The sequence below is a fragment of the Balaenoptera ricei genome, chromosome 6 (assembly GCF_028023285.1).
Source record: "Balaenoptera ricei isolate mBalRic1 chromosome 6, mBalRic1.hap2, whole genome shotgun sequence".
In the NCBI taxonomy this organism is placed as follows: Eukaryota; Metazoa; Chordata; class Mammalia; order Artiodactyla; family Balaenopteridae; genus Balaenoptera; species Balaenoptera ricei.
Genome location: NC_082644.1, coordinates 115,842,934 through 115,853,811, shown reverse-complemented (window position 1 = coordinate 115,853,811; position 10,878 = coordinate 115,842,934). Strand labels below are relative to the sequence as shown.

At 45.1% G+C, this 10,878-nt stretch overlaps 1 protein-coding gene across 1 annotated transcript; it reads right to left on the bottom strand.

Annotated features, from left to right (window-relative positions):
• Positions 1–1,635: 1,635 nt before the first annotated feature.
• Positions 1,636–9,463, bottom strand: SET (SET nuclear proto-oncogene). The gene is made up of 8 exons (XM_059925767.1): positions 9,062–9,463; positions 7,449–7,506; positions 6,642–6,784; positions 6,200–6,303; positions 5,989–6,102; positions 4,977–5,147; positions 4,727–4,873; positions 1,636–3,450 (listed from the first exon to the last, which is right to left on the bottom strand). The coding sequence occupies exons 1-8, from the start codon at positions 9,132–9,134 to the stop codon at positions 3,427–3,429; spliced, it is 834 nt and encodes a 277-aa protein (XP_059781750.1). The 5' UTR covers positions 9,135–9,463; the 3' UTR covers positions 1,636–3,426.
• Positions 9,464–10,878: the final 1,415 nt, after the last annotated feature.

Sequence of the window (10,878 nt, the reverse complement as noted above, 5' to 3'; positions counted from 1 at the left end):
ACGAGCTATTAAAGTTGTGTAACATCAACCTGAAAGGAACTGTCCCAACAGGCTACATAAAGAAACATTTACCCCTTTCTGTACTTTTTTCCCCCTTCTTGGTACTGCAGACATCAATCCATCTACATTTAGATTTGCCTCCCTTGGGTAGTATCTGAGTATGCGATGTCACTTAACTAATCAAGTTGTAACACACCCTCCACTTTAAAAGTCCTCCCTGTTCTTGTTCTCATCCCAAAACTGCAGTTCCTTTCCCCTCAGACCCATTAAAAATAAAACTTGTAAGTCTTCATTAAATGAAATCCTGAAAGTCTTCATTTTTTGCAACAGAATCCCATTCTTACAATAGCCAGAAAGGGTTTATAGCAAAATATAACAAAAAAGGCAGAAAAAACAAATTTGTGTTTATGGGACCAAGTGAAACCATGAAACCAGTTGTGTTATAAAGCAGTAATGATAAAGATTACCAAATTAATACACAAACACAATTATACAGTCCTCTGAAGCCCCCAAACTCCCAAGAATCCATCAAGTAAAAGGCTCCTACTTTTCAGCACCCAAACAGCTAACACAGGTGAAGCAGGCCAGATGTCAAGCAAATCTGTCAGCCCAACAAGACATTCAGGTACTCCACTGTCATTTAAACTCTACATTTTAGATCCAGCATTGGTTGAAATATAAGGGCCTGTCATGGAGGTCAGAGAGCACAGACTAAAGTCTTAAAATATCAGTACATCTCTGGAGAGACAACCTCGATTGCAGAGCATTCCGTAAAAGTTTTGAAATTAAATGTAGACACATTACAAGCTACTGTCCTCTCTGCCCCAATTCATGCAGTTAAGTTCCCCTTGTAAGCAGAGTATGGCATACCTTTGGAAGAGGATGTCCCAAGAGAAACGACCTAAACAGCCACTATTTGCTCTTTTCTTTTTAGATGTCCTTGTACCAAAGGCGCTTTGAGCCATTCACCTGGCACTTCCCAAAATATACTTGCCTAAGGGCCAGCCCAAGAACTCTTGCAGCTGGAAACAAAGCACACTACTTTGTAGCCATCTTCCAGTACACTAAGTTTGCCCCTTGTGCCTTCTCACAGCCTAGCACTCCTTCAGACTTATGGGCACAGCAGAAGCTAAAGGGTTGTCTCAATAACTGGGAAGAAATTACCTTTAGGGGCTCCTATTTTTTGACCACATTCCCCAAAATAAACATTGTAGTTTGATTAAATAACCTAACAGTGCCATGACCTCACCAGCACATTAAAAACCAGTTTTGGTAAGCTGTCACTGTGTGAAACAAAAATCACAGGTTTACTTCATGAGTATTACTTCAAGTGACTTTTTTTTCTGTAGTGAAAAGTCCCTTAAATGCTGAGAGTTCAAAATCAAAATACAGAATCCCCTCACGAATCTACTACATTCCAAGTTAACAGTAACTTGTCCATGACTTCCAAACGTACCTTTCCACGTAGATGTACCTATGATCTGAAGCGCAGCTCTCCCCATTTCCCAGTCACTACGAACGGAAATAACAAGACCAAAAAACAAAAACAAAGCAAAAAAAACTAGCTTATCATCTAAATCCAAAAGCAAGTAGTAACATTTCTCTGTAAAACAAGGAGAATGACCCCAGCCAAAAAAATCTTTATGTTCCTTTATTGGAGCAAGATTCCTGACCAGTATACAGTGATGTATTTGCTACAGAGACCTGTGCAGAAATTACATACTATCCATCTAGACAGGTTTTCGTTACACTTTGCCTATTGATGGAATAGTTCCATTTATAAAGTTTTTATACATCAAAAAGCTTTGAATTTGACCAGGCGGTCCATTAATTCATCTCTGAAAAAGCTAAGTGGCATTTAATGTTAGCTACTATATTTTACAGCATTAAAAAGCTTATGCATTAGGTAGCTTCTCAAAATGTGATTTATGCACAATGGCATTTAGCAGACAGAGCAGAGTCCATCATCTCCCCCAGATTCACACAGACAGGTCTCATTTGAGAGCTATATGCTAAAAGAGCTGGTACTTTGAGACAAAAGTACTCCTAACCTGAGTTTCTTACCACCAATACGGACTTCTTACTCTGAAAGCCTGTCTTCTCGACCACATTTTACAGTGCCAGTGAAGACATGCCAACAATCGCCCTGTGTATTAACTCGGCAGTAGAGCACCAGGTCTGTCTGATGGTGGTGGCAGGCACTATTATATCCAGGTAAATAAAAGCCCATATTTTGAAATGCCAATTTGAGATACAAATCAAGGGTACAACATATTCAGAACTGAGTTTTCAGCAATCTGATACCCCAAATGATGTGAAAAATTTCAGAAACTGATGTCAAACTGTACCCATGATGGGTTCCCAGCTATGGAGACATTAATACATTGATTCAAATCCCTTTACTCAATCAACATAGCCCTGAGGTCACCCTGCAAAGTGCATATCAAAAAATACGAAGTTAAGGTGACAAAGTTTGACAGTAACATTATACAAGTCAAACTTGGGAAGTCATATTAAGTATATCTGTTCTGAGAGAAAAGCATCAAATCCTTTGTGTACACATTTAGTTTTATTGTAACAAAGCAACTTGTACACTTTTAACGTTTAAAACTGAGCATCATCTTTCCTTTCCAGTGAAACAAAAAGAAAAATTTAAAAATAAACAGGAACAAAATTACAATAGAGAATGTCAATTGCAAATAAGATCCTACAGGTTCTGCTGATTCTCCCATCGAGTGGCAGGGCTCAAGTCATCATTAGGAGAGAATTTTATTTTAAAAGTGTCATCTTAAACTGCAAGGATGTCCGTTAAACATCACAATTAAACATGCCAAAGGAGAAGCCATGTTGTCAAAATGCCCACTTAACCCACCCAAACATCTCAAACCCACCCTTTGCTGACCTTCTATAACCCCATTTTTTTAAGTTTTTTTTTTCTTTTTTTAAACAAGAGAAAGTAGACAGATACATGTTGGTAAATGCTAACTGTCCATATTCACATAGAGACACAGTGTAATCTCTGAGCCCAATATACAGAGAAAGGAGGAAAAAAGCTAGAATTCTATGCACTACTACACAGGGGCCTAGCACCCTCCAGCTTCCAGCAGAGCTAAGGGAGCAGAAGGTTTTTCTTTTTTCCCACAGAGCATGGTGGTGTTGATTCCATAAAGTTTTTGTTGAGACAGGAAGGGATAAAAATGAATCTGGAACAGAAAGGGGTAGAGATTCTTTTCCCACTGAATTCTGCTCAAGGTATTTCCCTCCAAAATAAGTTGTGAGCCATGGTATAAAGGAGAAAAGAGACCTCAAAAACAGGGCAACTGAGCACAAGAGGAGAAGGAGAAAAAAAAAAAAAGAAAGACTGCAACTTGCTCCCAGGGACTGGAGAAAATTAAAAAAGGAAGGTTGGAATCCATCAGTGTTCCATTAGTCATCTTCTCCTTCATCTTCCTGTAAGAAAAAAAAAGCAGGCAGTTAATCTTTAGGGTTAATTCTAAGGTCAGTCCCCAGTATTCATAATTCTAAGGTCAGTCCCCAATATTCATACGGACCATGACGGACTGCACAGAACATGACATGCCAAGGGAAATTAATTTTATGAATCTCCACCGTGGTCCCTTGGTATGTGCGAGGGATGGTTCAGAACCCCCTCCACATACAAAAATCCTCGGGGGGGTGGGGGGGAGGAACTTCCTTGGCAGTCCAGTGGTTAAGACTCCATGCCCACTGTAGGGAGTACAGGTTTGATCCCCGGTGGGGGAACTAAGATCCCGCATGCCGCTCAGCATGGCCAATGAACAGATAAAGATATATAAATTTTTAAAAATTAAAAAAAATGCTCAGGATGCTCAAGTCCCTTAAATAAAATAGCACAGTACTTGCATGCAACCTACCCACTTCCTCCCATATACTTTTAAAATTGTCTCAGATTACTTATAATAACCAATACAATGTAAATAGTTGTGAATACAATGTAAATAGTTGCCAGCACTTGGAAAATTCAAATTCTGCTTTTTGGAACTTTCTGGAATTAAAAGAAAAAAATCTGCTGTTGGTTGAATCTGAAAAATGGGAACCCACAGATACGAAGGTCGAACTATACATCAGTCTTCATCAATTCCTTTTTTTTTTTTTTTACCCCGGGCCACGCAGCTTATGGGATTTTAGTTCCCCGACCAAGGACAGGACCTGGGACCCAGCAGGGAAAGCGCCCGAGTCCTAACCACTGGACCACCAGGGAGTTCCCCAATCTGTATCCCAATCTGATTCTTGACTGTAAGACCCAGTGATGTTTCAGACAAATTAACTTTTCAGAAGTAACCAAATCAGACATCTTTCAGACCAAGTAATACAAACCAAAACCCACTCTATCCCAATATGATCGTAAGAATTTTATAGTTTGTCCAAAACATGCGTATTTTTGTTATTTGGGAGATTTCTCAGAATTTGAGCAGCTGCACTGTCCACAGCACTTTCATTAAGTACTGGCTAGGGAATGACATAATTGAACAGTTTTAAGAGCTAACCACAAAAGCAGAACTAATTGCATCATTAATACAATGAGCTTATCAAAATTTTCTTCAACCTTGGACGAAACAGCCTATCTTTTCTACAAGTCTTCCCACAATTTGTTGAGTCAGTTCCACTATACAATATAAATAATCTCCAAAGTAACATGGTGAATTCTTTGAAGATTTTCTTTTTGGATTTAACCAAATCTTTTTACCTCTCCTTCCTCCCCCTCATCATCATCTTCATCTTCTTCACCTTCATCCTCATCCCCTTCTTCATCAATATCTTCCAATCCTTCTTCCTCTTCATCATCATCATCATCTTCTTCTCCTTCCCCTTCCTCATCATCCATGTCCGGAACCTAGGGAAAAAAACACACACAAAAACCAAGAGTTACCTTAAGAACTCATTTTCAAACAAATGAAACAAGTGCAACCTTGAATAAAAGAACACTCTCAACTCACCAAGTAGTACTGTAATGGATTTGGCCAAATATCATCTTTGATGACCTCTCCTAACTCATCTGCACCTGCATCAGAATGATCAGTAAACCAGGTGAAGAAGCTTTCTGGTTCCTCATGCTGTCTCTTCCTGCTGGCTTTATTCTGCGTTTGACTTGAACGTTTTGTCAAATCCTAAATGAAGATGGAAGAACTTTTGACATAGGCTCACTACACCTTAAATCCCTATAATTTAAATAAGGTTTTAACCCAAAAGCAGAACAAAAAATGGACATTCCATTATCTACACTATTATTCTTATCTAAAAAAAGTTACAAAAAGTACAGCTAATAAAGAGAAAGAGAAGCCCAAGAATTTTAGGTCTACAAAGAACGCCATCAAATTTGTATGTCAAGCTTTTCTTGAAAGTTACCATCTAGACTTGGCTTTCTTTTTTTATTTTAAATAAAATTAGTTCCACTTAAACAACCACTATCTTAACACAATATAATTTAAAATATATTTACTACTTAAACATAAAAAGAGGGCTTCCCTGGTGGCGCAGTGGTTAAGAATCCACCTGCCAATGCAGGGGACACGGGTTCGAGCCCTGGGCCGGGAAGATCCCACAGGCTGCGGAGCAACTAAGCCCATGCGCCACAACTACTGAGCCCGCGCTCTGCAACAAGAGAAGCCACCACAATGAGAAGCCCGCGCACCGCAACGAAGAGTAGCCCCCACTAGTCGCAACCAGAGAAAGCCCGCGCGCAGCAACGAAGACCCAACGCAGACAGAAATAGGTTTTGGGAAACCATAAGTCACCAATGTAGAAACCAAAATGATTTAGTCCATCTCAACAAAAACTTGCTCTACAATTTATAAGACCACAAGCTATCGTATTTGGCTTTAACAAAATAGACATTTTTATATTTTAAGGAACTGCGTTTAACATGTCACAAAAACACCAAATATTTAATTAATAGTTCAACTAGATCAAACTATAGAAAATATCAATGCCCAACAATCCCTCAGATACCTTTCCGGATTTCCATTTGATTTCAGTGGACTTTGAAGATGGATCACCACTCTCATTCAGATGAAATTCTTTGGAGAGAACTTTATTTTCAAAGTAGGGGTTTTCATCAAAATACTACAATAAACAGAGAATTAGAAATCAATACAAAACAGCCCTTCTAACCAATACTCAAGTTAATTTCCATAGTGACAAACAAGTTATTGATACTTACAAAATCTATTCTGTAACCTGATTTAATATCTTCAAATTCTGTCACTTCGACTCTTGTCAAATAATGCAGCGCCTCTTCATCCTCCTCCCCAAGCAATGCAGACACTAGATCAGCAAATAGGCCAAACGATTATTAAACAAACATTAACAAACAACTCAAGCAATCCCTTTTAAAATTTCCCAAATTTGGTTTCATAAATCCATTATAAACTGAAAACCAAATGGCTCAGTGTCAAAGCTGTCACTTTCTTTTATCAAGTAATTAAACAGAATCCCAAGCTAGAATAGGATCTCTTCTAAATAGAAAGCATGAATTGCAAGCCTCTCCCTGTTTCAACCTCTGCATGTAATCAACATGGTGGACCAAGTCCTCAACCAAGGTCCCTCCCCTCTTTAACAAGTGGACATCCCACACCCTTTAATAATGCTTTGCCGCAACATACCTTGTGGATGGTTAACAAATGTTGTGACCCAAAAATTTGGGATTTTGGCGATCAATTCCGACCTCTTCTGAAAAAATGGTTGGCGGAGTTTGTTATATTTCTGTTCTACTTTCAAAATCTCCTCACTGGCTTGTTCATTAAGTCTGAAGCAAATGAAAAGACACGTTGACAAGGACGATACTTAACAAATACAAAAATTGCTGAGATTACAGAATATTTACTCGTTAGCTTTAGAACAATGCAAAGTACGTATTTATAATAACCAAATCACCTAGATTTTTGTAGCCAGAGACCCAAGTCAAAATTGAGATGGCAATTTGATCAGCTTTACCAATAGGCACTAGATAATTGACAGTTCTTCAAGTGCCCAAACAGCATTTTGGTAACATTGTATATCTATCTACTCCAGTTACCAGGCCAACTTCAATTGTTTCCCTCAGGCAGATCAAGAAGAAGAAAAAAAAAAAGCTGCGAATCAAGTAACAGAGTTATAAGGCAAGTCAGAGCAACACTGATGCCATAATACTAAACTATCACAAGTCCACACAATGCAACTCAGACAACTTGTAGCCTATGAAAGCAAACCCTGTCTTTACAAGGTCAATGTACTTTAATCAGAAACTTTTTGGTGACAGTAAAATGTTTCACAGAAAAGTAACACTGAATCCTCATATTGATACTTCCAACTAAGTTATAATCATCTCCACTTGGCCAGTAGATACAGATGTATTTGGCCATAGTTTCAATGATTACCAAACCATAAGATGCATGTCAGAAAACCTCAAAGCAAATTGAGAAAAACTTTACCTGTCTATTTCATTTTGTACTTCATCAATATGTTCAATTGCTTCTTGCTGTTCTTTTTCTGCAAAAAAAAGGTGCATGAGACTCAATACTAATTTGAAAATAAATTTAACTGGTTTTCCTTCCTGATGTTAACAGTCTGTGATGTGAGTTATATCAATAAAGCTGTTTAAAAAAAAAACTTGCCTCCTACTACAAGGCATGCTTTCCACGTGTTCATGTGTATAGTTGACATATTACTTTTCAATTAAAAGACTATTCACAAACCATGCTGTTAGACTCGTCAAAATGTTTGACTGTAACGCTTTTACGAGTTCCATTACAAGACCAATTAAAGTTTCTATAATGAGATAAGTAATAAACGCTATTCAAAAATCCTTAAGTTCTCTTAAAAAAAAAAAACCACATTATATGCCCGCAATAGAGTAGCACCAGCTATTAACTAAAATACGGAAACTAACCCATGACAATAACAAAAATTAGGACACCACCTATCTCCATGGTGGAATCACCTTTTACACGAAATTGAAAATATTGCTCAGTATCGATTACTCTTAAGACATCAGACACGCCTACAAAGACAGGGAAGGCCCTGGGAACTACCTCACCACCGTAAACACTCGACTTTACCTTCTAAGAATATGAACCCCCGGATTCGAATCCGACCTTTCTCGCCCCTCCAACCCAATTTCAGGCGGGATGATCTCAGAGGCGGCCCCACACGACTTTGGAGCACACTTACAGGGAGCAAGCATGCACTCAGAAACGATGGGCCAAAGAACGGAAAGCAGGAAAAGGGGGTGTGCTACGGGAAAGGTACCCTTTTGTCCGGTAAAGACCGCAAAACCTACAAAGCTAAGGGGCGTGAAGGGGCCGGATCGCGCGGTTCATTTCCGGCAACCAGCCCGGGTGGTGCAGCCCCCCTGCCGAGAAAACCTTTACGGAAAAGGCCAGTAGGTTTGCTCCGAGCCATTGTAAAGACCCTCCGACACCCCGATCGCCGCGCCAGGTTTCTCAGCGCCCTGCCGCGACGAGGTGGCCACCCCACGTGGGGGCTGCCCGGGGCCAGCCAGAGCATCCTCCGAGCAGCCCGGGCCGCGGCGCGGCCGCGTGCTTCCCCGCGCCCCCACCCCGCCCCAGCTCGAGGCAAAGGGCCGCGCCGGGGCCGGCCTCCGGGTGGGAGTGCGGGGGCGCCGCCCGCGGGCCGGGCGCGAAGGGGGAGCCGCGCGGAGGCCCGGGCGCGGGGCCGCGTCCGGCCGCACCATGTGGCGGCGACGGCGGCTGATGGGAGCGAGGCATCATGGCGGAGCACAATAAAGAGAGGCTTCTCGGGAGGGAGGGAGGGGGAGGAGAGCGAGGGAGGGGGGAGAGGAAGGGGGGGTCTCCTCCGCCCGCGCCGAGCAGGCCGCAGCGCCCCCGCCTCGCAGCGCCGTCCGCCGCCGCGGCGCCACCCGGCCCCGGCCCCGCGCGCACAAAAAAGGGCGCCGAGGCGCGCGCCGGCCCGTCCGCCCGGCGCCCCGCGCCCCCCGCGCGCCCCGGGCCCCGCCGGCGGCCTGCGGCCGGGCAGGAGGCGAAGATGGCGGCGCGGGCCGGCCCCTGCCTCGCCTGCTCCTCACCTGAGGTCTCGTCGGCCCCGTCGTGGTTGGAGTTGAGCTCCTTTTTACTGACTTTGGCCGCCGGCGCCGACATGGTGCTGCTCCGCGGTCGGGGGGGGAGCGGGGAGGGGGAGAGAAGGGAAGGCGAAGGGGGCGGGCAGCGGCTTCCCCTCACGCCACACGCGCGGGCGCTCGCTCGGTCCGGCCGCCTCCTCCCGGCGCTCGCTCGCTCGCTTTCCCTCCCCCTGGCTCGCGCGCGCTGCCCTCGCGGCCTGACGACGACGGAGGGGCTGGGGCTGCGTGCCGGGCCCCGGCCCGGGCTCCTGCTTACGGAGGGGAGGCGGCGGCGGGCGGGCAGGCAGCTCTGCTCCCTCACTCACGCTCCGCGCTCCAGCTCGCTGCTCGATCTCCCCGAGCCGCCTCCTCCTCCACCTCCTCCTCGCGGCGAGGGGCGGGCGGCAGGGCGCAGGCGCGCCAGGCCCCGCGCGCACGCCCCGCCTCCGGCCAGAGAGGCTCGCGCCGCCTCACCATTGGCTGGGGCGCCAGGACCAGGGGGCGGAGCCGCGGCGAGGAGACACAGGACCTGGCGAAGAGGCGGGAGGAAGGAACGCCGCGACGTACGGGGACTGCCCCCCGCGCCGCGCTCCCCTCCCCCGCTTTCCCCTTCTCCAGCCCGACCCGGGACTTTTGCGCGCTACGGGCGCGCGGCGGCCCGAGGGGCGGGGCCTCGCCAGGCTGCGCGCAGGCTCCCAGGCGGGTGCGTCACGTGGTGGCGGAGCGGTTTCCCCTGTCGGCCGGGTGGCGTGGGGGAGAGGGGTGTCTGCAGCCCCCTGACGGCGCAGGCCTCGTAGTAGCCTGGCTTCAGGACACTGGAGCCCAGAAATATATCCACCCTGGGTTCTGCACTCTGGGACACTACTGGGGCGCCCCTCCTCGTGAGGGAAGGAAGGCGGCACCTCCATCCTATTTCCCAGAGAGGGAAGCTGCCTTCGGAGTCAGGCTTGTTTGCAAAGCCCGAAGCTGCCCAGTCCACTCACAGGGAGGGCCTTTTCCTGGCTCTTAGTCCAAGCTCTGCCCAGCAGGCTGTGTGCACTTGGGCAAGTCATTTTCCCTCTATTGGCATATTTGTTATGAAATTACAAAATTCAAGAAAGGCTGACAAACGGAACGTTGTGTCAGTGGTGATGTTTAAGCAGGGCCACGCTAAAGTGGAAGTCCTCTGAAGGCAAGGAGGTGCCACGTTCATCCGCGGGTGCTTTTGACCCAATTCAGTGCCTAATTCAAGGAGCTTGCAAAAATCCGTACAGAGTGCTAAGCGCCAGTCCCAGCAACTGCGCCTGCATCGCACAACTGCGAAGATGGAGTCGGCTGTGTTAATTTCATTTCGCTATGTCAGAGAGGACCAACAAGGCCTGCTTTAGAGGCCAAGTCTTGAAACAGGAAGGCCAAGGCATTTCTGTTTAAACTGTGCTTTCCAGGTAATGCAAATGTACCACTCACTGCTCTACTCTTTCCTGCAGGGCCCCAAGACATGGACACAAAAAGTCTGAAATCTCTCCTTGGGTGTTTATAACCAAAACCAGGGGTTGGATTATTTGCCTTCCAGGACTCACATTTTACTATCAGCTCTTAAAGTTCAAGCAGTGTCTTTCATGTTCAAGATAATCCATTGGTGGGTGATCGATAAATGTTAAGCGGCTGACAGTCCATGGGAAGAGAATACAAATGTCTTCTTGGGGCTTTCCCCAAAACCCAGAAATTAATCTTTCTCCTCCAAACCTTATTATTCTCAATTGAGTCCAGCTCAATCCATACCCATCCCAATTGGACAGGATTTT